We start from the raw sequence: 27380 nt of genomic DNA, 5'->3' as shown, positions 1-27380 counted from the left end.
TTTTCTGCAGGCATGGCTTTGATTGGGTATGGCAGAGGAGGATTATAAGGCTTCAAAGTACTGGCAGTTTTATCATTCCCGCATGGACTCGTCGAGTCCATTAGAGTGACTCGGCGAGTCTGATCGGGTTTTGTTGGGTCTGATTCTTCTACCTTTCCTGCTTTCTTTTTAGAGATTCTCAGTGCATTTGTAAATGTTTCTTCACTGCTGGTGGTTATTACACTTACATTCTCCATTCTTGGATTGGGTTCAGTGTTACTCGGAAGTTGTCCCGGCCTTCTATCATTCACTTGATGCGCAAACTCTCCTAGCTGTTTCTCAATGTTGAGAATTGATGCTTGCTGATTCCTAAGCATGTTTTTGGTCTCGTGTATGGCAGCATCGTGATCATTGTGTCTTTTTTCGGACGCGACTATGAATCTAGTGAATAACTCTTCTAAATCGGCTTTCTTTTCTACCGGTTCTTCCTTTTGGTATAGTCCCCCCTCCTTCTGCTTGTATTTCTCCTCCTTTGCCTTCTTATACTCCTCGTATGGTAGCCAATCCTTCTTAGGTTTCCGCCAATTTTCATCATATCGATCACCACTCGAATAGAAAACTTGAGCTTTCTTATTTCCATTCTTATCCAAATCACAATCTTTTGTGAGATGGGGCCCTTTACAATTTTCGCATCCTACTCTAATAGCATGGATTGTTTGATCCATTTTAGTCATTCTTCGATCTAGACTATCAAGCTTAGCTATCACCGCCGCCATGCTATCATTTGTTGCGTTAACTACTCCCCGACTTACTTCATTTCTCGAATTGTGGTATTCTCTAGAGTGCTTAGAGAATTCTTCAAATAATTCTTTAATTACCGGGGGTGCCTTCTTTGTAAGCGGGCCTTGAGAATCAAGTAATTGCCTTGTGGTGACATTGACTCCATCATAGAAAATGGAGACCTCTTGTTGGCTATTAAGGTCATGGTGTGGGCAATTTCTAAGTAGGCTCTTGTATCTTTCCCAAGCTTCATAAAGAGATTCTCCGGGTTGTTGCTCGAAGTTGGCAATGGCTTTCTTTAGCTTGGCTATCTTGGAGGGCGGGCAGAAATGGTCTATGAATTTTTCTTTCATCTTGGCCCATGTGGTGACCGATCCGGGAGGAAGTGACTTTAACCAATCTTTTGCAGCTCCTTTAAATGTGACAGGAAGCATTCGAAGAAGCTGGGTCTCGCGTGGGACATTCGGGACGTTGAAATAATCGGCCACATCATTCACTTCGTCCAAGTGCTTGTAAGCGTCTTCGTGATCCTTCCCGTAAAAAGGAATCTCCTTGAGTTGGGCGAGAATATGGCCTTTTAGTTCGAAAGTGGAGGTCGCGGGAATTGCGGGTTGCACAAGTCTCGGCCCGGTGTCATCACGCATCCTTTTCTTCCATTCCCCCATGGGGACTTCATCAATGTTAGCCATAGTGATAGCTAACTCTTCTTCGGAATCGGTTTCGTGCTCGGAAATATGCTCTTCTTCTTCCTCGGTCTCGTACTCGATATCTTCTTGAATTGGTTCTTCAATTGTTAACAAGGCATTGGATGCTCCTGATTTGCTGCTCCTTTTCTTGCTGAAAACGGACTTTAAATTCTTGAGTGGTGAGTTCTTTGAAGTTGCGGTTTCTCCAACGGCTTTTCCTTTGCTCCTTCTTAGTGCGGATTCCGGGTCTTCCAAAGGAGGGACCAGAGGTGTATCAGATCCTCGGGTCATGAAACAACTGTAGACAAACAAAACAAAAGAAACAGAACGCATAAAAAGAACAAAAACGAAATAAAAAATAAAGACTGAAATAGCGATGTACTCGCCGAGTCGGCACGAGTGCACTCGGCGAGTTCAAGGCAAAAGCTGAAAAAATTTTCTAGTTATCCTAAAAACAGAATTTTATTCAAACTAAATCTACTTACTGAATTGCTTTCTAAATAACTTTGTGTAAGATAAATCCCACACAAAGGATCGATTAAACTAGAATTTAATACTAATTTTAGAACCGTTCCCCGGCAACGGCGCCAAAAACTTGATGTGTGCAAACTCACTTAGTTTTAAAACTACTTTTAATTATCAAATATCACACAAAAGGCAGTGAACCTATCAATTGTGGTATAGCTAAATAAGCAGGGTATCGAACACAGGGAACGGCATATTAAATTAAAAACTAATTTTATCTAAGTTAATTAAGAAGTAGGGGTTTTTCTCTAGTTTTACAAGACTAGAAACTTACTAACTATTACTAATTTAAGACTAGAAAATAACGATTTAACTAGATTCAGTAATTGGAAAGGAACTTCTGTTTAGTTCAACTTGGTTAACTCTATGGTTGATTTCAAGGTAATGGTGCAATGGATTAATTCTTTCGTTGGTTACCGATTCAAGTGATTAGATTCGTGTTCACTACCCTAATCCTTAGCAAATAAACTAACTCAAACAGTGGCCAATTGTCTAATTTAATTATATTCACTAGATTAATTATTCGGGTTAAGTTAGACTTGCAATAGTTAACTAATTTATTCTTTTTAATTAATCTCTTGTTTGATAGTCATCTTACAAGCTTGCACATGAATTTACTCAATTTTCTTATTAATTCTAGTTTCATATTCATTAATCCTAGACATATAGCATAGTGATCACATAGCATATGAGGTCAATAATCAATAGATGTTCATGCTAATCAATTATCTTCCTATTAACAGAAAATTAATTATTATTCACACACAAGGTTCTTTAGCAAGCTAAAATAACAAAAATTCACCAACTTGGAATTAATCCTACCAATCAATCAAACCATATTGTCAACTTTGTATCCCCAAACAGAAGTCTAAAGGTTTTAGCTCATAATTAAAGTAAATAACAACAAACAAACAAAGTCAAGTTGCTTAATCATAATGAATAAACAAAAGAATAAGTGGAATGATGAAATTTTGCCTTAATTACTCTCCGGAATTGAATTCTAGCTTCCTTCGTCGCCTTCTAGGGTTTTTCTGGCTTCTCAATCGTAGCAAAGCACTTCTGAATCGTCCCAGAACTCTCCTCAATCGATCTGTGGAATTATCTTTAAATATACGAATCGACTCGTCGAGTCAAATGGTGACTCGTCGAGTCCCTCTCACATTCCCCGTATTGCGATAACTCTCTGGGATCCCGAGTCATTATCTTCTCGATCCTTCGATTGGACTCGCCGAGTAGTCGATCTGACTCGCCGAGTAGGTGCCTTTGTTAGTGTTTTTCTTCTTTATTCCATTCTCGATCTTCTGACTGTTTCTCCCGCTTCCTTTCGCTTCCAAGCTTCATCTTTGGACTGAAAAACATAATTTAACACTTTTAAGTACCTTTTGTCCATAATATGCGATAATTAAGCTAATAAATGAATAAAAATGTATACTTAATATGAACTAATTATGCACATATCAATGGCCTTAATTTTGGAAGGGTCCACATGTATTCCCTCTTCGCTAACAACATGGCCCAAAAATTTGACTCGTCGAATCCAAAATTCGCACTTGGAGAACTTCGCATAGAGCTTCTCCGCTCGCAATGTTTCTAAGATTTTATGGAGATGTTGACTATGTTCCTCCTTACTTCGAGAGTAGATGAGTATGTCATCAATGAAGACGATGACGAACTGATCCAAGTAAGGACGACACACCCTATTCATCAGATCCATGAATACTGCGGGCGCGTTTGTTAATCCGAACGGCATCACTACAAACTCGTAGTGCCCATAACGAGTTCGGAAGGCTGTCTTGGGAACATCTTCCTCTAACACTCGTAGTTGGTGATATCCGAATTGTAGATCTATCTTCGAGAAGTAGTTGGCTCCTTGAAGTTGATCAAATAAATCGTCAATGCGGGGCAAGGGATAACGATTTTTAATGGTAAGTTTGTTGAGTTCTCTATAGTCGATGCACATGCGAAACGATCCATCTTTCTTCTTGACGAACAAGACCGGTGCTCCCCATGGTGAGAAGCTTGGTCGAATGAATCCCTTCTTGAGAAGTTCGTTAAGTTGACTGGAAAGTTCCTGCATCTCGGCCGGTGCCAGACGATAAGGAGATTTGGCTACTGGGGTAGCTCCTGGCACTAAGTCGATTCTGAACTCGACTTGGCGTTGCAGTGGTAAACCAGGAAGTTCTTATGGGAAGATGTCGGGAAAGTCGCGTACTTCTGGGATGTTCTGGATGTCTTTAAGTTCTTGACTAGTATCGACGACGTGTGCGAGGAATGCATGATATTCCTTTCGCAAGCACTTCTGGGCTTGAATGCACGAAATGATGCGAAGGCTCGTACTAGGTTTGTCACCATAGATAACTAAGGTTTCGTTGTTAGGAAGGTTAAGACGAACTGCTTTTTCAAAGCACATGATGTCAGCGCGAAGAAGACTCAACCAATCCATGCCGATGATAACGTCGAAACATTTAATTTGGACTAGCATGAGATCTATCTTGAAAGTATGGCCATCTAAAGTTAAGGTACAACCTACGTATATGCAGTTAGTACTCTCCGTTTTCCCGTTAGCCATTTCTACCGTGAATGGATTATCTAAAGCACAGGGTTTTTGTTTAAGTAGGTGTGCGAATTTGTGGCTTACGAAAATTTTCTCTGCTCCACTATCGAAAACTATGCAAGCATATGAGTTATCGAGGAGAAACGTACCAGTAACTATCATAGGATCAGCTACTGCTTCCTCGTGACCTAGGGCCATAACTCTTCCTACTCCGCCAGCCATCCCCGCTTTAGGGCAGTTCCTCTTGTAGTGGCCCACCTCGCCACAACCGTAGCAGGCTTGGCCCATACCGGCATTAAGAACCTGGGTGGCCTGAGCTGTTAGAGTTTGGCAGAAACGGGCTGTGTGCCCCTTCCTGTTGCAGTTGGTGCATTGCGTCTCCCTGCAAGGCCCACGGTGGTGGAAGCTGCATTTGTTGCACTTCGGGAGAGACCCAACATAAGTTTTTGCTGGTAAGGGGTTCGCAGGGACAACAGGAGTCACTGTGGCAACATTGATCGCCACAAGTTGTTGTTTATTGGAGGATCCTTGCGAAGCCCCTCTTTTCCTCTTATTCCACCCCTTCTTGTTGTTGGGTTCGGGGTTGGACTTTTGTGGTACGGGTGTAGGGATTGTTGGGTTCTGAGGTTTCCGATGATCTATGAGAGATTGTGCCAGTTCCTTGGCACTATCAAAAGTGATAGGCCTGGAGGCTAGCACACTTGACTGGATCTGGGGCGATAGTCCCTAGATATACCTCTCTATCTTCTTGCTCTCGAGAGCAACCATATCAGGGCATAAGTTTGCCAGATCACAGAACCTATTAGTGTTGGTCGTGATGTTGGATCCAACCATTTGTAGACCCCAAAACTCCTACTCGAGTTTTTGTACTTCGCCCCGTGGGCAGTACTCTTTCATTAGCATGTCTTTCAACTTTTCCCAGCTGATGGAATACGCCACCACCAGAGTCAGATACTTAACATGGCCGTTCCACCATGTTAATGCTCTGTCAGAGAAGGTACAAGCTGCGAACTTGACCTTGTTGCCTTCTTGGCATCCGCAGATTTCGAAGACAGATTCCATCTTCTCAATCCACTGCCTTAACACCATAACCCCACCAGTACCATTGAAGCTGCGGGGTTTGGCGTTTGTGAAGTCCTTGTAGGTGCATTCCCGAGGGTGTCCATGGCTGTCTCCGTGGTTCGAGGGAGGTGCACCTGTTCCCGATCCACTAGGGACAGGAGCATTGATTGCTGACACAGCAGCTGCAACTGCTGCTGTGAAAGCTGCCTGGAACATGTTGGCATCAAAGGGGTTAGGTGGTTGAAGAGGTTCAGGTGGTGGTATCGGTGTTTCGTTGTTTGGGTTACGTCTGGGGTTTCTGCGTGGCGGCATCTTTAACTATACGTTTAAAAGATGACGACATGGATAAGAATAAATGATTAATGAATGTGTCTCATGGACTAACTCCCCATAGTCCAACAAGAGAATGAATAGAATGACTAAATGAAGATGACAACATTTGGATAATAATTTCCATATGATTAGATATCTGTCAATAATATTGGAATTACAGATGTAACAAGTTCGGGAAAAATGGCCTAGAAGTAGGCCTTACATCAACCAAGATGGAAAATTTTGACAGAATTAAGATTAGATCAAGAACTAACAGGTCTAAGATCTATAAAGACAGGAAATTAGACCAAAGTTTTACATAAACTAGGTTATATCCAAAAGATGAGTCGACGAGATTCTATCGGTGACGAGAACTACTAGCATGAGTTCTTGATCTCGACAGTAGAAGTTCCATGTCCCTCATATGCCTGTCAGCTCTCACTTGCTGAGCTCAAAGTTCCCTAACTTCAGCTTGAGTTTCAGCAAGTTCCCTTGCAGAGCTGCATTGCGGACCAGAGTTCTTTTCTGAGCAGACTCTAGTTGGCGAATGCGGACTATGTTGACACCAGAGTTGGCGTCAACTTCCAAGATTTGATTGATAGTCGCCTGAGCCATTATCGTGTTCTGAGAAATCCTACGCACCATGACTGGTAGGACTCTATCAGCAGAACCTCCTCCAGTGAGGTTATAGAAACTTCGGTCTCCATTGTAGGGAATGGGCTGACCTTGTTCCTGGCTCCATGTATTCAAGTTCGTGGCCCACAGGGGTGTGGGTCCTTGAAATGCGGGACGGGGGTTCAGGTTTGGGTTTTGAGCATTTGGGGGTAGGTTGTTGACTTCTGGCTCCGAGTTAGAACTATCAGAAAAACCCTCAGCATGGTGATCATCCAAAGGGATTGGGTGATCATCTTCTGGTTCTGCCTCTAGCCAACCAGCATTGCCTTGGTTCGGGAAGTACGGATCGCCGTGGTGAAATCCAGCCATTTTAATCTACGCGAGAAAAGGGATATAAGAAATAGCTAAACAGACGAACTAACTAAGATAATTACAGAAGACCAAATACCCCTATGGTATTTCTTTATGGTTGTGTTGGTAAGTTTTTAGACTTGTCGCCACATCACAACCATTCTTGGGCATATGCTAATCACTCCTCGGACCAGCATAGTTGATCAGGCTATGCCATTCCCAAGACTGACCATATATCCCCAGGCTTACTTGTGATATTCAACAATCGTAATACTTTTGTTCTTGTCATTGTGACATTGGTTTTAGTATGAATGCAGGCACGTATACTCACTTAAATATTTTATTATTTAAAAGTATAACTCTTAGACAGAGTGTTTTAATCCCCGTGTATTTATAGTTAGTATATCTTTTATGGGTTGATATACTATATTCACTATAAACAATGCTCTAATACCAATCTGTCACACCCCAAAACCACGAACGGCGGAAACGTTCAGGGGTGAGGACATCATGTACAGTATCACAACAATGTAAAATAGTAAACAAGCAACAACATCATCCATTGCATTATAAGTAAAGTTTTAATACATGTGTGTTCTTCATTGTAATAAGACACCAAAAATATACGATCAAAATAAAAGACGAGACTTGTCTACTCCGTCTTCTCAAAACCTGGCCACCGTACCTGTCTACTGATGACCTGAGAATACAAGTTATTTTGAAAGAGAGTATCAGCTTTAAAGCTGGTGAATTCATAAGTATTTAAGTGTCATTGTCTTGCTTACTAAAAGTTTTTTTAAGATTCATGTAAACCTTTAAAAGAAAATGTTGATGTAAGTATGAAAAGCCCTAGAAAATCCCTTATTTTCTATCAGTGTGAGATGTAGTCTTCTACCAAGACCCGAATGTTTTGTAAGTAAAATGATAGTTTTTCCTTCTATTGACTAGTACTAAAGCACTTAGTCTAACTAATCGTTTATGTGAAAGTATCACAAAATAAAGTAAACAGGAAAATGTACTACTGTAAGTGTTGTCACTGGGTACTAGGACTAACACAACATCGCGTTAAGCGAAAAATGCAACCTAATGAACATCCGAAGATTGTCCAGAAAAGTAATAATGTAAGTGTCATCGCTGGGTACTAGGAGTAACACAACATCGCAATAAGCGAAAAGTATAACCTTATGAACAATCGAAGATTGTCCACTTGTCCTCTGTAGCAGCAGCAGGTGGGTGGAGGGGTTAGCCCCGGTTATCGATCTTCCTAATATAAATAGTAACCTTAGACCTCCGTAGATGGTCATCGACCACTGCTGCTAATCAGTGGGGTTCGGAATGGTAAGTCGCGCCGAGATATCCCATTGAACCGGGATAGGAAAGATAATTTACACAGAAAGTATTAATAAATCATCCTCGTAGTTCTAAGTACAAGTATCCAAGTAAGTAAATATAGGATAATGCACCTATGTAACAATGTTCATGTATGGTATTCATGTAAGTGTGTTCATGTATCAGGTAAGCATATGTATATGTACTCATGTATCAGGTAATGTACTGGTATAGACTCATGAATGAACTGACTCTTGTGTGATTCCTTGTAATAGGAATAATGTTTGATAACTTCAAATTATCACTATGATAATTTACTGAAATGTAATTGGTTTATCAAGTAGGTTTAGACACTCTTACTACTCAAGGGCGTGGGAATCTAAATGAAAGATGTAAACTATAACATCAATACATATATACAATATAAATGTACATGCATAATTTAGTTCAAGAATGTAAAATGGTTTTGTAAGACATCCAAGGGTTTTTGAACAAACAATAAAGTGACTTGATGTCATTTTGATAAACATTTCAAAAGTAATACATTTGATAACAAAGTATTTTAAAGATAGAAAACCATTTCATGCATCACATTTTGTAGTATGTGAAATCTGTTGAATGAAAGCACAGTTATAAAATACATATAGATGATTTAATAACATACTGTTTTCTACTTGTATCCCCCCCCCCCATTAAAGCATTTAAAATCATTTAGAACATTGATTAGGGGTATGAACTCACCTGTAGATGGTGATTTGGATGAACCGGACGGTGTAGGATTGTTAGGTGTCAAGTGAGGACTTGTACACACACTACGATCCTAATGAACATATAATCACACATATATGCACTCAATTAGTCTTAAATTACTAATTGATAGCGTCAAGACATCCTAGACATAATAACCACTTTATATAAGTGTTTTAAGCCCTAAGGATTGCATCTAAGCTATTGTGGGACAAGGCACTTGTGTTTAGGGTTCCAAGGGACCCCATATATGTGTTTACTCTTCAAATACCAACACACATGGAGTTTACGGTTGTAAACTCTTGATTTTACGGCCGTAAACTCCCAACCATGGGGGTATTGTGTGTTTTGAAGTTCCAAATGATTCCTAGAATTATTCCAACTTGGTGGTTAAATTCTTGGAAGGGTTTAAGACCTAGAAAAACTCCTTTGAGGAGTTTATGGCCCTAAGGCCATTTCCCTTAGAGTTTGCAGCCGTAAAATCTTAAGGATGAGTGTTTTTGATGTTTTCAAGTCTCATGCACAAGTGGTATAGGTTCTAGGCTTTTATTCCAAGCATATGAAGACCCTTGACACACTTTGGTGCCCCTTTAATGAGTTTACGGCCCATGAACCATGTCATGGCCGTAAACTCACTTTGCAAGGTGATTCTTATGTGTTTAAGGCCCTTGATTTATTGGGAACAAGTCTAGGTGAAAGTCTAAGGCCTTAGGTGCCTTAAAAGCACCATTTTGAGCATGATTATGGAGTTTACGGCCTAAGATATTCTTGGGCCATGAACTCCCAAACTTGGGTGGTTCTTGCTTGATTTCATGTCCCTAACACACTCCTATACAAGTCCAAGGTAGTAGTATATCACGGGGGACAGTCTAGGCTTCGTTTCGGGAGTTTACCGCCCAAGAACACCTTGGGGAGTAAACTCCTAAATCTAGTGATTTAGCCACCTAAATCATGTTATAACTACATAATAAGCTTTCTAACAATACTAGAAAGACTTACTCACATTTTGGTATAAAAACCCGAAGATCCGTGAGAGAGAAAATGGCTTTTCTCTAGTTGGAAATACAAACAATAAATGAATTTGGTTCAGAATTCTATTTATAGTCCTAAGATATTTTTGGCAGAAAATATTTTTATTCCTGAAATGACCTCTAATATAATAGAGTGATGGAATAATAGAGTTGCACTAAACCCTAGTGCATCCACTCTCCTGATATCTCCTGAAGTGTAAACCCTGAATTACTCAAACTTATACGAAAAAGTCTGAAAATTAACTGTGACTGTTATAACTTCTATTGAAGTGATATAGTTTGTACAGAATGGACATTTCAGGTTGTCACAAAAACAAGATTGGCCCAATATTTTTCACGATCAGTCCAACAAAATGGATCGTTCTGATACTGATACCGGTCTCGAAAAAGACTAGATTGTTCCGTCCAAGACCCTAATCGAGAATGGTCTCAAAAAAGACCGAAAGCCAATGTTTATAAACATATTATTTGTGTTAATTACAAATTTTTTAATTACATATTACCCAAATTTTCTTTTTTCTTTTATTAAATTTTTGTGTTTCATTTTTAGTAAATCTAAATGTATCATTTTAGTGTTACTCATACATTTGTTAACGAAAAAACTAGAAACTATAACACCCTGTTTTGAGATGTTTCATAATTCAGGGACGTGACCCGAAGATGAAGTATCATAAGGCTTTGGGCTTTGGGGATAAAGAGGTTTTGACTCATTTAGAAGTGGGTAATGTAGATTATGTGATCCAAAAGTTTGGTTTGTGCTTTAGAGTCAAATGGTAAAATGGGAAAAGTGGTGTTCGAGACTTCTTTTATGAATTAGGGATTTTATTTCAATGTGTTTTAAGTCAAAAGTAATTAGATAGGATTGTAGAGCTCCTCAATACCTTTTCATGGATATAAAGATCGTCGAAAACGGAGTTGGAATGAAGAAGTTGTAACCGTTAGAAGTTAGGAGGGTTTTGGGCTTAGTTTAGTACGTTGGGCGTACAGGAAGTACGATAGGGGTATTGGGTATCCCTGATACGTTGGGCATACCAGGAGTATGTTGGGCGTACGTGATCAGAACCCGAACCCTATTTTCGTGGTTTGAGCCCTATTTAAGCTTCTTAACTTCCCCAAACCCATTACATTCTCAGCCTCCACATCTCCAAGACCCTTCCTTGAAACCCTAACCCTAGTTTGAGCCTTGGAGCAAAAAAAGATGTTCTTGAGTGATTTGCAGTGTTCTTATAACATCCATAAAATTCTTAAAAATTTAAACCTTTTTCAAGCATCCAAAAACCATTACTTATTACAAAATGTTTTCAAAATAGTTTCATATCAGAGTCCCAAAAATCAAAATCATAAAATGTGAGGAGGTGCACGATCAAGCCTTCACCTTCCCGCGATCATCCGAAGTACCTGAAACAAAACCCAAACTGTAAGCCCGAAGCTTAGCGAGTTCCCCAAAAATACCAACGTGATACAAACCAGAACAATATCATAACAAACAACATGCATATAGAGTCTACAGTATGACTGGACCGCCCTCACCGAGCCTTCAGTCTGTCTGGTCCACTCTTAGAACCTTCAGCATGTCTGGTCCACCCTATCGGGCCTTCAGTGTGTCTGGACCATTCTCCGGGCCTTCGGCCTGATTGGTATGCCCCATTAGGCCTTCAGTCTATCCGGACCGCCCTGGGTATGTTTGTCACACCCCAAAACCAAGAACGGTGGAAACGTTCTGGGGCGGAGGACGTCATGTACAGTATCACAACAATGAAAAGTAGTAAACAAGCAACAACATCATCCATTGCATTAATAATATAATTGTAATACAAGTGTGTTCTGTCAAATTATAATAGACACTACAGTATAAATTAAAATGAAAGATAGTCTTGAACGAGCACCATCTTCTCTAAACCTTGCATCGGTACCTGTCTATGGTTAACCTGAGGATACAAGTAATTTTGAAAGCGAGTATCAACTTTGAAGCTGGTGAGATCATAAGTATTTTAGTGTCTTAATTTGTATGTAAGAATTGTAAGTATTGAAAATGTAAGTAAAACAACTGTAAACGTTTGAGAAACCCTAGAAATCCCTATGATTCCTACTATTATAACAGGGAGTCTTCTACCAAGACTTAACTGATCTATATGTAGCCTTCTACCAAGGCATCTAGTGTCTGTGTGTGTGTCTCTTGTGAGAGTGTGTATTTTCCCAAGTCTGACTATCATTAACCAAAAATATAGTTTCTACATTACCGTGCGTCGTGTGAATGTTCACGAAGTGAATGTAATGGGAAAATGAAATAGTACTATGGCGGAAATGACGAAAAGGGTTTTGAATCCTGCAAATAACGATCATGCCCTCATAATAATAATAATAATAATAATAATAATAATAATAATAAGTTGTAAAAAATTGAGGAAAAACTTTAAAAAAAATTATATCAAATTTGGAAGAAAAAATTATAGTCGGGTAAAAAATATAATGAAGAAAAAATGGGAAAAAATAAAAAAATATATTTGTATCGAATTTATAAATGAAAGTTGAAATCTAAGTTAAATATGAAAACAAAGGGAATATGACTTATTAAGGTAATTAACTCTTCGGTTTGTTCACATATGGGTAACTATTTTTTTTGTACACATCTAGGTAACGAACTTTTTGGAAGTATTCACATATGATTATTATGACATGTCGTAGCAGGTTACATCCGATCATAATGGTCATATGTGAACACTTTCAACAAATTCGTTACCTAGATGTGTAAAAAAAAATAGTTATCCAAATATGAATAAAACGAAAAGTAGGAGTAAATTACAAGAATGGTCCCTATGTTTTGGGGGAATTTGTGGGTTTGGTCCCTAACTTATTATTTTTAACTCAGATGGTCCCTACTGCTTATTTTTGTTGCGCGCTTCGTCGCTATGTTACCTAAAAAAACTATTGTGCCCTTATTAATTTATTTTTTAATTAATTTTCTTATTTATGTATTTATTTTTTATATATTTAAAAAAATTAATAAACCCCACATATTTGTATCTCCTCACCCTAAACCTGAAACCATATTTGAGTAATTTAATATGGGTCCCACCGATCACCATCTTATCTCTCATTCTCCTCAACTTCTATTTTCTTTACATCTTTAGTGACATCGACGTCTTCATCATCCATTTTTTTCGGTCCTTCAACTCCAACGAACCAACACCACAACCCACTGTCTCTTCATCGATTTTTCCACCACCACAACCCAACACATCACAACTTCTATTTCCTTTCCATCTTTTGTGGTGTTGGTTCGTCGGAGTTGAAGGATTAAAAAGAGAAGGGATGGTGAAGACGTCGATGTCACTAAAGATGGAAAGTAAATAGAAGGTTGGGATGATTAGAGACGAGATGGTGAACGGTGGGACCCATATTAAATTTCTCAAATGTGGTTTCAGGTTTATGGTGAGAAGATACAAATATGTAGGGTCGATTAACATTTTTAAATATATGCCGTTCAAAAAAAACTTTTTTAAATATATAAAAAATAAAAACATAAATAATAAAATTAATTAAAAAATAAATTAATAATGGCACAATAGTCTTTTTAGGTAAGACAGGAATCAAACGCACAACAAAAATAAACAGTAGGGATCATACGAGTTAAAAAAAAAGTTAGGGACCAAATACACAAATTCCCCCAAACCACAGGGACCATTCGTGTAATTTACTCTTACTTTTCATTTTGTTTATATTTGGGTAACTTTTTTTGTACACATCTAGGTAACGAACTTGTTGAAAGTGCTCATATATGACCATTATGACCGGATGTAACCTGCTACATCCGGTCATAACAGTCATATGTGAACACTTCCGAAAAGTTTATTACCTAGATGTGTACAAAAAAATAGTTACCAAGATGTGAGTAAACCGAAAAATTAATTACCTTAATAATTCATATTCTCAAAAACAAACGTTGTAGTGGGGAGGAGCCGAGGAGGGGTGGCTATGAAAAAAAAAAAGTTAAAAGGGGTGAAAGAATTCAAAATGAATTTATTTATGTTTTATAGAGCGGTCCATTCGATTTGTCTAAAATATATAGGTTGATGAAAGCAAAGTGAAAACAAAAATTGAATAAAATACTAATAAAACACTCTTTATGACATGTTTAAAATTGTATGGGTTTATAATAACAAAAATAACAATTTAAGAATATTTGGATTTTATATTATTTAATGGGGATAATGATTGAAAAGTTTAATGTATTTGTTGATTTGTTGATTTGTATACATTTCGTTTGTCTACATTTTTTCACTGAGATTTTTTCCTCCATATTTACCCCCTTCAACTTGTTAAACTATACACATTCGGTCATTATGACTGGTTACCAGGTTAGCCAGGAAAAATGACTTAATAGGGTAATATATTTATCATTTTGTACACATTTAGTCCTTAATATTTTTGTACACATTTAGTCCTTAATATTTTTTTATTTCAAAATAAGTCATTTTTGTTTTTGTACTCATTTAGTACGTATGAATGATTTCTTTATATTTTTGTCACGACATCTTACGTGGAACAATCATTGATGGTGTGTTTGGGGCTGTTGATGCTTATGTCCATCACGATCTTGATTGTTTGGTTGCGTAGGTCTTTTGGTTTGGCTTAGGTCATGTGTTTTGAACATCGTAACTTCTTCATACGATATCAGATTTTAACGATCTTTATACCTACGTGTTTGTTTTTTTGAGTCTACTACAACTTTCGTTAAGATTACTCCCTTTAAAATGTAATATATTTTTACTTATGATTTTATAAGAAAAACATTCATACATGCATTCATAAAAAACGTATGGATATAAACATTGTAAGTAAAAATATATTACTTTTTAACGGGAGTAATCTAAACGAAGGTTGTAGTAGACTAAAATACGAACGCATGGATATAAAAATCATTAAAATCCGAGATCATATGAAGAAGTTATGACGTTCATAACACATAACCTAAGCAACCAACTAGTCGAGATCGTGATGAACATAAACATCAAAAGCCTCAAAGATCTCATTAATGATTGTCTCACGTATGATGTCGTAAGAAAAACCTAAAGAAATCATTCATAAGTACTGAATGAGTACAAAAACAAAAATAACTTATTTTATAACGAAAAAATATTAAGGACTAAATGTGTATAAAAACATAAAGGACTAAATGTGTACAAAGTAATAAATATAGTACCCTATCAAGTCATTTTTACCGGTTAACCTGTAGTACTCAGTCATAAGAACTAAATGTGTACACTTTAACAAGTTGAAAGAGAAAATATGGACGAAAAAAAATTTAGTGACTAAATGTTTACAAATCGAAAAAATATTACCATATTTGATGATCAAGACTCGAGTAAAAAAAAAGACGAAACAATAGTTTATCTGAATTTAATATTGAAACAGTGAAGCCTTACATTCACATTTCCTTATCATAAAATATGAGTTTGGCTCATTAGTTAATAAGACAATGGGTTATATAAAGTTAGCCCATATGTTAAAAATGTATTCATTGGTTTGGATTAGAAGCGCCTGTTTTCCCATTGAAAGCGGAACTAGTTTTGGAAAAAAATCAGTTCTCTTTTTTATTTTATTTTTTTAAAACTAGTTGAAATTGGTTAATTCTTGAAGTAGATCATACTAAGTTTTGTCAAATGTTTTTTTTATTTGATTAGAAACAAATATTGATGATGGGAATGCTATGCATTCACTCACGTACAACTTTATAGAAAGGGGTAAGACGGGAAATCAGCATAGTAAAGAGAATTTTATTTATATTATTAATTTGTTATGTCAGATACTATAACAGGGTAGTGGGCAAGGAGTGAGAGGTAACTATCTTTTGTGTGAAAAGTGGAATTCATTTCTATTAGGAGATTGGCTATCTCGAATCAACTAAATTATCTTTATTCTTGTAATCATTTGGGTATTATAGAGTGTTTCAATCAATATTAGAATCATTTGATGGTTTTTATGTTATTGGATCTGTTTTTAAAATCTAGTTCATAACAATTTGGTATGAGAGCATTCACGATTATAGTTGGGATTATGGATGGAGAAAAAGGAGCAAGGATGCTGGAGGAGCTCTACTCAAGAGGGTTGAATCACTAAAAACATAAATAAGGCAGTTTTATGATCGAATGGAGAATCAAGGGCATCAGATCCAACATCAAGACTCTATAGCCTCTCTCAGCTGAAGATGGACCAGAAGTTCAAAGAGGTTTTGAGGGCCATAGCCAATAGCCACCCAGAAGAGCAAAATGGAAAGAAATTAGTGGGAGAAGAGCACAGCCGTGACCCTCATTTTTTGTTGGTGGAGACGACGAAAGGGATAAACCCTATCGGTATGGGATCCAGTTGAGGTTCAAGAAATGGAAGAGGAGGTGGTTCCGGCGGCAGAGGCGATGGCCATACTACCGGAGGTGAATGCTGAGCAGGGGCCAACCGGAGATTTCACAAATGTGAGATGCTCTTGGTTGATGGAACTAACACAGAGGAGTGGATTTTTAACATGGAAAGGTCATTCTATTCGTATGAATATGAAGAAACGATGGAAGCTGCGGTGAGGTCTCTAGAGGACAATGCTTTACTTTTTATGAATGGGAGCATCGGAGGCGGACCATTCAAGATTGGGAGGAGTTGAAGGGCCTTATTTGTCGTCGATTTCGGTCTTCAAAGTTTGCGGCAACATGGCAGTTTAGTGCAGTTTCCCAAGTGGATACACCGTCAGAGTATCAATGTAACGTACGTCCGGGGGTAACGGCTCCATTAGATGATGGTTGGGAATAAGTGCTTTTAGGTTTTCGTAAAAATGGACTTGGAATGGACAATTGCGCCGAAATCAGAACCTTGGACTCATATAAACCAGATCAGAAAATGGATTCTGAAAAAGGTAACAATTCCAACCCAATCCCTATCATTACTAAATCAGTTAAGGGTGTAGAAAACTCAAGTCCACTGGATATTAAAGCAACGATACCCAAATTAATCACAATCGGCGATTGTTCCACCGTTTCTCATGCAAGCACCACCTTCTCCGATCCTTAATTCAAACTCAAGCATGGAATTTTCGCTCCAATCACACACAAATAGTCATCAACTCGACCGATGTTCAATTTCACCATTTCACCCAAGATCAATCATATGGGGATAGATATTGTACATGATGGTGACATTAAGACTCTTCAACAAGAAGTGGCCATCATGAGATAAATGATCCTTCAGAAACTTATAAAGACGAGACATATCCTGGTGTCAACGGCAAGCAGAGGGAGTTGCCTGAGATAGAGTTGTCAACGCTTCCTTCTATTATTAAGGTTGTGGCGGAGAATAGCGTTACCAATCACTTATGTGTAACAGAGCTCATTCTACATGATCAACAATTTTTCCGGAAGCTAATGGATTTGTTCAGTGTGTGAAGATTTGGAGAACTATGATGACCTTCACATAATATACAAAATTGTCAGACGTATCATCCCCGTTAGTCCACAAATCCTTGAGAAAATATTTTATGATGAACTAATAATGGACATTGTTGGATGTCTTGAATATGACCATGATGTACCACACATCTGCCATCACAACTTACTTAAAGAACATGTATTTAAGGAGGCAATACCAATTAAGAATTCCCTGGCTTCATCAAAGATACATCAAAAGCATACATATTCAGTTACCTCGAGGATGCTGTTTTGCCTAGAGTATTGGATGAGGTGACAACTGCAAGCTTGACTACCATAATCCACTTAAACAATAGAATGGTTGCAACTATGTTGAAAGATGATACCAAATTTATGAATGAGTTTTTTACGAGGAATCTTGTATCTGAAGGCATATTTGAAGTGATTGGTGATGGGATTGTTCACGGAGGAATCTGATGCACAAGAGCAGCCATGAATGATTGATTCAATAATAGATGAAAATGTTGCTTTGATTTCTAACCCTTTGGCTTCTTTAATGGAAGCAGTTAAGAATGAATTTCTAGAGACCATACTTGTTGATAATATGGAGTTGCCGCCAGCTCTAATTGAGAAGCTTAAGGAGATTAAACTGAAGACATTGAAAGTGCACGTGTATGAGAGTGATTGCTTACAGGTGGGGGATCTCAAGTATGTAGGTAATCTGACCAAACAAAGTGTGGTTGGATTTGGAGAAGTGTTTGGACATGAGCATAGTTATGTTACCCTATATAGTGTAGCTGATTTTCTTAACCAACATATCAAGAAAGGTGAGAGCAGGAAAGGTAGAATGGGTGTGCGGGTTCTCGAGAATGTGTTTCGGAGTTTGAACATCTTCACATATTGGGGTGCTGCATACTGAGGTGACGGAGGTGCCACTTGTTGAGAGCAAACCATCCAAGCTTGGAAAAGCTAGAGAGGCAGTAACCAAGGTTGTTGTACACGTTACTGCTGAAGTTATTATGAGTTCAAGTGAAAACCCAATTAAGAAAGGGAAAAGCCACACCAAGAGAAACATGTATTGCCAATTGTCCCTCCTGCTATTTTTGGAGATTTTGTGGTGTGGAGAGGGAAGACCACCAATCATCTGGACCACATGGGAGGATTTGGATATTGTACATAAGTCTTTCCCTTTATCCACCTTAAAGACAAGGTGGTTCTTTCAGGGTGGAATATTGTTATGCATTCACTCACGTACAACTTTATAGAAAGGGGTAAGATGGAAAATCAGCATAGTAAAGAGAATTTTATTAGTTCAAGGCCTTTTAAGGGCATTTTAGGCATTTTATATTATTAGTTTGCTATGTCAGATAGTATAAGAGGATAGTGGGCGGTAGTGGGCAAGGAGTGAGGTATCTATCTTTTGTGTGAAAATTGGAATTCATTCCTATTAGGAGACTAGGTGTGTGACCCGTGTAATACACGGGTTTATAAAAAAAAGTTTAGTATAAAATTATAAGCATCACGTATTTTTAAAGTAATAATTTTACATAAGTAAAAAGAATATAATAATTAAAATAAGTAACTGAATAATAATGTAAGATATTTAAAAGGTTATAGAGCATTTATTATAAAATTTAATAAAATGATCTACTTTACATATATAAATCTCACTAAAATAAAATTAAGAAAATGAAAAATACAAGTGGAAAAAAAATAATTCAAAAACTCTTAGAAAATGACATGTGTCAAATTCAATGAGAGCATGACATTTGGCAAAATTGATTTTCATTTATTAGGTTAGATTGGCTATCTCGAATCAGTTAAACTATCTTCATCATTGTAATCATTTGGGTATTATAGAGTGTTTCAATCGATATTAGAATAATTTGATGGTTTTTATGTTATTGGATCCGTTTTTAAAATCCAATTCATAACAGGGAGGTTAATGGGCTTTTATAATATTAATAAGTAACACCAAATTTTTAATATATAATAATAACGTACATTACTATTTCTGGCTTTTAGGCCCTAGCTAGGATAAATGCAAAAAGTAGCAATATACATTCATTTTTTGTTCGATTTTTGGATTCAAATATCTTTGGACTAGATGTTAAAAATAGCAAGAAACTTTGATATGTAACTTATCATTGTTGAAATGTGGGATGCTCGTGTTATTAGTACAAATCAAATTCATAGAATTCATCAACATGATGGAAGCAACATTTGTTTTACATCCACATCAAGTCACTATTGGTGCACCATGTAATTCATTATCAATTGTATAGACAATGATGGATAATGTTTTTAAATATCTCTGTTTTTTTAAATTTGATCAACTTATCTTTAATCTTTTTAGTAAATTATGTCTTAGAATTTAATGAGCATAGTTAATGAAATTAAATAATAAAAACCCAAAAAACAGAAAAACCAAAAGCAAAACCAAAAAAGGATAAAAAAAATATGGGAAAAAAACATTATTGGTTTCTTCCAAAAAACCAAAAGCCAAAAATTTTGGTTTCTCCCAGGTTTATAAGTGCCTATGTTCTAACTGACGCGTGGATAGAGCCTTCTCATTAAACTGAGTGTCACAGAGTCTTCTCATTAACCGAGTGTCACAGGGCCTGCCAAATAATCAGGTAAATAAGGTAATAACTTAGCCAAATAATAAGGTAAATAAGTCTAATAAAATTTGGGCTATATACAAGAAATAGCATTGTAATTTCGTTAATTTATTTATTAATAGCATCTATGTATGTTGGTTTGTATATTATAGCATTGTACATCAAAAAATGTTCCTTATTATTGCGTTGTATATTGAAAATACCCAATGATAGCAATTTCATCTAAAATACAAAGCACTTTTCACTGCTACAATAAGAAAAAGAAAAAAAAAAAAAAAGACAATATATAGCGGGTAAAAATTCTCAAACTGCAACGCCTCAATAGGAAAAACTTCAATGTTATAATAGAAAGAAATGAGGGTAGGATGCTATAATACACATGTATATGTGTGTACACAACTATTTCTTGCATTTAGCTCATAAAATTGTATAGTTAATTTTAAATTTGAAGTACTAGTACCTTGGTAATATACCTAATGTTGTGTATAGTTTGGGAAAGATCTTTGTTTGGTTTTTATCAAATAGAATAAGCTTTGATCATTCTACTATTAGGCTGCATTCATTACACGAGACATGACAAGATATGCTTTCTCCGGCTATTTCTAGTGTTAAGGACAAAGAGCGCATTCACGTGCTTTGCACTGACAAGAGGATGAGAGTGAGTCAATGCCCGGTCTTGTTCCATCAACTTTGTTGGGACAAAAAATTACATCATTTGTCTCATTTACATCGGTCTCACTCCTGTTCCAAATCCAATGCATGTCAAACGTAGTACATGGTTATTTCACCTGTCTTGTCCTGCATAACAAATGGGGACTTGAGATTACTTATTTTACCACTAAACCAGAATTTTTTACTAGTTATTGCCCACTGATGTTTCATAGTACAACATTTTAACAGGGGGAAATGAAAGTATGATGCTATAAGAAAGATATAATTTTGAAGTAGGAAACAAATCATAAATCTAAGAGTTTAAGTAGAAAAAAACCTCTTTATGTTGTGCAGCATGTTGGGAACTTCTAAAAGATGGAGAAACTCCAGCTCTCTAAGGAATAGAACAACCTCACCTTTGGTTTGCTCAGCGTGCACCTCCACAACTTTTTCCCCGATCGAGTGTGGTGCCTTCTATGATATATTAAAAACAACACTATTTGGTTTAGGAAGAAAGAAGAAAGCATGATGTTGAAAGGACCTATAGATACTAAGGACAAGAATCAATTACATTAAACAATGTAAAGGTTAGGATAGATAGTAACACAAATATAATTTTAAATGCCAGAAAAGAAGAAAAAAAGAAATAAAGTCTTTACATTTTGAGTCATTTGCACGAGATCCATATGTGTTTTTAGGAGTTTAACATCTCATTCTTGAACTCTAAGACTGTATGATAAAGGCTCCAAATCTAATTGAAACGATAATAACTAGAACACATGGTGTTTTTGTATGCATATGACTTGTATTTTCTTTTAACTTTAGTTATAAATATTTGACTGAAAATCAATTATTGTCATATCAGTGTAAAATTTCAAACAAAAGTAAGATGTGCATTAGAAAAAGGAAAAAAATACCTGTTAAAATTATATATGTGAATTTTCTTCTTTCCGGGTCTTCGGAGCTTCCCAAATCATCCCTGGGTATATTGAGTGTTGTATCTCAGATCTAAAATCACATGACTGAAGCATTCTCCGCCCAAAAATACGAAGTCGTTTCAATAAGAAGATGCTCTGCGGGAGATAACTTATGCATGTACATGTTATATCTAAAATTTCTAAACATTCTAAACATCCAAGTTCCTCGGGCAATTTCTCAAGTTTAATACAATAGTAGAGACTGAGATATTTTAGGCATTTCATCATACAGATGCTCTCCGGGATATCTCGTAAATGCTTGCAAAAACTGAGGTTCAGATGCTTTAAACATTTTAATCGGCCAAGATCCTCAGGTAACTTCTCAAGTAACAAACAATCGTGAAGTTGGAGAGATTCAAGATTTTTCAACATACAAATGCTATCAGGAAGATCTTTAATCTTTGCAGATGACAAAGTTAGCTTCTTTAAATTTTCTAAACGGCCAATTTCCTCAGGTAATGTTTCAAGCAGCAAACAAAAACTAAGATTGAGAAGTTCAAGATGTTTCAGCATACAAATGCTATCAGGGAGTTCTTTAATCTTTGCAGATGACAAAGTTAGCTTCTTTAAACACTCTAATCGGCCAAGATCCTTTGGTAACTTCTCAAGATTCCAACAGGATTTAACTTTGAGAGATTTAAGAAGTTTGAACATACAAATGGTATCGGGAAGATTTTTAATCTCTGTATATGACAAATCTAACTCCTCTAGATATTCTAGCTGGTCAAGGTCCTTAGGGGCCTCTAGAATACTGCCTTCGAGTTTAAGCTTCTTTAAATGTTGTAACCCACAAATGCTTCTTGAAAAGGTCTCATTGTTCATGCAAGCACATAGACCTACAGAAATAAGCTTCTCAAGGTTTCTAGTCAATAAGGGTTTATCTTCTTTATAAAAGCATGCAAACTGAAACTTTGGCAAATTAGTGTCCGGGTGAATAGGGCATCTCTCTAGGGACTCCACAATCAGATGTAACTCAGCTAAAGAACCAACCTCAAGTGATTTATCCTCACAACAAGAAGAATCATCCTTGTTAAGAGAAGCAACACTCTCTATGCAGAATCTAAAAGATTTAAACCTCAAACAGCGATTCAGGTTTAAGTAGACAAGCTTTTTTAAACATCCATTGGCTATGTGAAGTTCTTCCATATCATTACAATTTTCAAGATCTAACGTCTCGAGATTTGGAGTCAGTCTAAGGTCAAGTTTCCTCAACTTTGAATAACTTACGTCGAGGTATGTAAGCTTTAGACATTTATCAGCCATGTGGACTTCCTCTAAATCATAACAACGTTCAAGATCAAAATACTTGAGATTCGGAGTCAGCCCAATGTCAAGGGTCCTCAACTTAGAATTTGCGAGTTTGATAGAACTCAGATTTGGAGATCTAAAAGGCATTTGAATTTCTACCAAATCCGCACATCCTGTAAGATCTAACAGCTCGAGATTGAGAGCCGACCCAAGGTCAAGGGTCCTCAACATTGACCAACTGAGGTTGACGGTTATGAGCTTTGAACATCCGTTAGGCATGTGAAGTTCCACCAAACTAAAACATCTGTTAAGATTCAATGTCTCAATATTTGGAGTAAGCCCAAGATCAAGTGTCTTCAATGATGAATAACTAAGGTCAAGGAATCTGAGCTTGTTAAGAACCTAATATAAGAAAAAAGAAAATTGAATATTGGTGTAATAACAAAGCAATTGATGTATAACATTCAAATGAGTGATGCACAAAAAATCAATGAACCATAATATACCTTTCTTTTCTTCCCTTCCCAAAGTTGTACAAATATGCTGTGAGTCATCTCAAGTGCAACAAGATTATCTCCTTGAAATGTTTTGGGTAAAGACCACAAAGGGCATCGGTTCCAACTCAGATATCGCAAATTATTTAACTTATTAAACTTCCAATTTCGATGAAAACAACCACATCTACTTGCATCAATAACACCTATCGCAGACACCTCAAGAAATCTAAGTTCCTTCATCTTTTTAAGACCTTTCAGCACAATATCCGCACTAAGATGCCATGTGTTGACATTTATATATCTTGTTGCTTCAGTACCCTGGGATCCAAAAAGAAAACAAGATGAAACTTGTGTCACAGTTTATAAAAATGTGGTAGCTCCAACTTAGGATTAAACTTGATCCTTACCAATTTATTAGCTAATATATCTTCAATTTCATGTGCAATCCACAATCGACTATGTTTGTTAGGCTTATCTGGGTGTGAACGACGAACAATATTCTTGCCCAGTTCTTCAATATGGTCATGCATGCCAAGATGCCCATTAGGATCAACAGTTACTAGAGATTTTTGCTCGAGGACTCTTAAGCCATTTCTAGCATGAAATCCACAGCTTTCAAGCGCTATGAGTGCACAGGTTTTCGGCCATCCTTTCATTAAGCATGCAACATTTAGGAATAATTCCTTGTAATCCTCCTCTAGACTGATATAGCTTATTTCTAATTTTTTCAGAGTTCCCATTAACGGAATAGTTTTTAGTCTTTCCAGGGTATCTATCCATTCAAGCTCATTTTTACTGCAAAGAAACGAACCCAAAACTTTGAGCGTCAAGGGAAGACCAGCAGCATAATGCACAACTTGTTGTGATAGCTCTTTGTACCCTGGATTTGGTATCACTCTCCCAAATGCATACCTACTGAAGAGGCAAATTGCTTCGTCGTCCAATAACAACAGGACTTTATGAATCGACTTCACTCCATGTGCAACAAGTACTTGCTCATCTCTTGTTGTAATGATAATTCTGCTTCCTGGCTTAAACCAGTTCGTCTCACCGGCTAATGCCTCAAGCTGCTCTATATGATCCACATCATCTAGAACAAGAAGAATCTTTTTTCTACACATCCTCCTCTTCATAATGTTTTTTCCGTCATAAACACTACTAACAGAGATGGCCCTATCATTGAAGACATCAGAAAGAATTTGGTTTTGCAACGACTTCAAACCGAACAAAGAAGCTTTTGAAACTTCCCTCACATTCTCAACAAAGCTTGCACCTTCGAATTGAAAGGATATTTGATCAAAAACAGCTCTGGCCAAAGTTGTCTTCCCACCACCTCCCATTCCTTTGATCCCAATCATGCAGACATCATCAAAAGCAGATCCTAAAGATGATAAAATGTTGTTGATTCGGGTCTCCATGCCTACTAATTTTTCATCAATGCTGAAATTGATGGCTCGTAACTCTAATGAAATCTCTTCAACAATTTTTTGTATAAATTTAGCTTCATGACTGTATTTAAAAAAAAAATAATGATTTAGCTTACTCAAAACCCCATAAGAATTACTTTCACATCTATAGAAAACAAATGTACATGATGTAACATGAGATGCCATGCCCGACCCTTTTCCATCCGGCAGTGGCGGAGCCAAGGTCAAAAAAGTAAAGGGGTATCCCAAAAAAATTTCAGATGGCCAATTTTTTTTAGGGTACTTCGGTTTCGGTTTTAAACCTAAACCTTAATCGAATCTTTAGATAACCTAAAGTCATGTTATATAAACATGAAGTTGAAGTACCTTTTGATACTTGAATGGATGTGAGAATCAAAGTAGATATCAAATGAAGCATGAAGATAACAGGTTAATATAATAGACGAAATTGGCTAAATTTACATGTGTTTGGCAATGTGTGATAGAATAGCTCGGAAAATAAAAAAAATAAAAGGTAAACAAAGAACATGTAAAGAGGGAGATTTGATCCTTAGACCTCTACTTCAATATATTAACGCCTTATCTAGCAAACCACATGTTTGTTTGGGTTTATAAGTGGAGGGAAACATATATATATATATATATATATATATATATATATATATATATATATATATATATATATATATATATATATAAAGAATTACACTACCGAAAAATTGTCGAGGGGTATCACGGGCTACCCCAGGATCTACATTGGATCCATCCATGCCATCCGGTGCTCCAGCGTAAACTCAGATTAGAAAGAAATAAGTTTAAAAAATATTCCGTATATATGATGAAATAAGTTGAAATGTTTTTTTTTCCTTAGGATTGAATTACGACAAAACTAAAAGCTCAAGCCCCTCTTTTGTCAAATACGAAAATACTGAAAGTGGAAACCGACTTAGGGGGTGTTTTGATAGGAAAAAAAGAGGTGTTTATTGCTTATTCTCGTAATAAGCTAATTTGAATGTTTGGATAAAATCCAGCTTATTAGGCTAAATAAGCTAATTTTAATAAGCATCTCTCCCCATACTTATTGCTTATTCCCACCACAAATAAGCTATAAGCAATAAGCTAAGCTAATCCAAACATCCCCTTAGAATGGAAATTATTGGGAACTTTTAGTCGAGTTGAGCCTGTTTCTACATAAATGAAAAAGAAGGGAGTCCGTTGAGTAAGGATAAACCACCAAGATCGAGGCTGTATCAACTAGAATCACAGAATCATGACCGGATTTCACAGAAATGAAAAAATATGATGATGAATTACCCATAGGCAGCGCTCTTTAACTCCCATCCAGCCAGATCCGCAGCTTCTCTCAGAGCGTCTCTCCATTTCCCAGCAGCCTTGTAGTTTTCATGGTTGGCCAAGGCTTTTTCAACTGACCCGCTTTGATTGCGTACTTCCGTCAGTTCCACATCATAGAAAATAGGGTAGGCAGTGTGCTCGTCGTTCTTGTGACATTCCATTATCTTCACAAGCTCGTTTAAACACCAGGATGAAGATGCGTAGTTTTTGGAAAAAATGATGAGATAGAGTTTTGAGTCTTCGATGGATCCGATGAGCTCATCACAGATCATGTTTCCTTTCTTAATTCTCTCGTCATCTTTATAAGTGTGAATCCCTTTCTGCTCTAGAGCATGATAAAGATGATCAACGAAATTTGTGCGAGTGTCTTCGCCTCTGAAATTCAAAAACACATCATATTTAAAGCTCTTGTGAATAGATGAAGTGGAAGAAGACGCCATTGATGTATGCTTGAAGGATCCTAAATTTCAAATCTATATTCGGGATATTTTATACGAAATAATCGCAAAGATTCTCAGATGACTTTTATCCTCAACAACAATGGTTTATATTGTCACAGCTAATGTGAAAATGATCCCCAAAAGTCACCGCCATTTAATATTTTTATATCACACAATAATTATTATTTTTATTGCATTTATAGATTAAAACAATAATTGTACTAATATAATATTTAGGTCGTATATGGGAAGTTTGGTTCGAACCATAACTATTACGATTTATTAATGTATTGTAATAACCATTCTATAGTGGTTAATATAACGGTTTTAGTCGGTTAATGATTATGGTTTATGGTTAATATCGATTAACAATAATGTATGGTCAAAGATGACAAAAAAAAAAATAAAAACATGTTTCTATAAAAATTTAAGATTATATATATATATATATATATATATATATATATATATATATATATATATATATATATATATATATATATATATATATATATATATATATATATATATATATATATATATATATATATATATATATATATATATATATATATAAAAGATTACTTATCATCTCTAATTCTAAATAATTACCTTTTAAATTTTAAATTCTTAATATAATTACATACCATATATTTAAAATTATATTATGTTAAAAGTATTTATTAATATTATTGATTCGGTCCGGTTTATAGTGGTTCGGTTTTAGATGAAAACTATAATCGAACCATATGTATTCGGTTAATCAAAATTAGAAACCACACCATA

The 27380-nt window shown here is 36.4% G+C and overlaps 1 protein-coding gene and 1 non-coding gene across 5 annotated transcripts; one reads left to right on the top strand and one right to left on the bottom strand.

Moving 5' to 3' along the window:
• The first annotated feature begins 957 nt into the window (after positions 1 to 957).
• LOC128126508 (small nucleolar RNA R71) lies at positions 958 to 1064 on the top strand. Its single transcript, XR_008224520.1, has one exon. It is a non-coding gene; the product is annotated as a small nucleolar RNA R71 (small nucleolar RNA).
• An 18775-nt stretch (positions 1065 to 19839) lies between these two features.
• On the bottom strand, positions 19840 to 26752 carry LOC111916142 (disease resistance protein RPV1). 4 transcript variants are annotated; one of them, XM_042902513.2, is made up of 7 exons: positions 26116 to 26752; positions 23782 to 24883; positions 23384 to 23692; positions 21570 to 23279; positions 20990 to 21123; positions 20462 to 20799; positions 19840 to 20001 (listed from the first exon to the last, which is right to left on the bottom strand). In XM_042902513.2, exons 1-4 carry the CDS (start codon positions 26592 to 26594, stop codon positions 21579 to 21581), a joined length of 3591 nt encoding a protein of 1196 aa, XP_042758447.1. In that variant the 5' UTR covers positions 26595 to 26752; the 3' UTR covers positions 19840 to 20001; positions 20462 to 20799; positions 20990 to 21123; positions 21570 to 21578. The 4 variants fall into 4 exon arrangements, with proteins under 4 accessions (XP_042758447.1, XP_023767542.1, XP_023767543.1 ...); XM_023911774.3 differs by having other exon boundaries at positions 20990 to 21126; positions 26116 to 26751; XM_023911775.3 differs by having other exon boundaries at positions 20475 to 20799; positions 20990 to 21126; positions 26116 to 26751.
• Positions 26753 to 27380: the final 628 nt, after the last annotated feature.

Source organism: Lactuca sativa, chromosome 5 (assembly GCF_002870075.4).
Source record: "Lactuca sativa cultivar Salinas chromosome 5, Lsat_Salinas_v11, whole genome shotgun sequence".
Classification (NCBI taxonomy): domain Eukaryota; kingdom Viridiplantae; phylum Streptophyta; class Magnoliopsida; order Asterales; family Asteraceae; genus Lactuca; species Lactuca sativa.
The sequence above is the reverse complement of the archived record's forward strand: the minus strand, read 5'-3'. Positions and strand labels throughout refer to the sequence as shown.

Coding starts and splice junctions, on each gene's coding strand:
- LOC111916142 (XM_042902513.2), bottom strand. CDS start 26,594: ATGGCGTCTTCTTCCACTTCATCTATTCACAAGAGCTTTAAATATGAT. Junction 24,884..26,115: donor TTAAAGAGCGCTGCCTATGG/GTAATTCATCAT, acceptor TTTTAAATACAG/TCATGAAGCTAAATTTATAC. Junction 23,280..23,383: donor GGGAAGGGAAGAAAAGAAAG/GTATATTATGGT, acceptor TTCTTATATTAG/GTTCTTAACAAGCTCAGATT.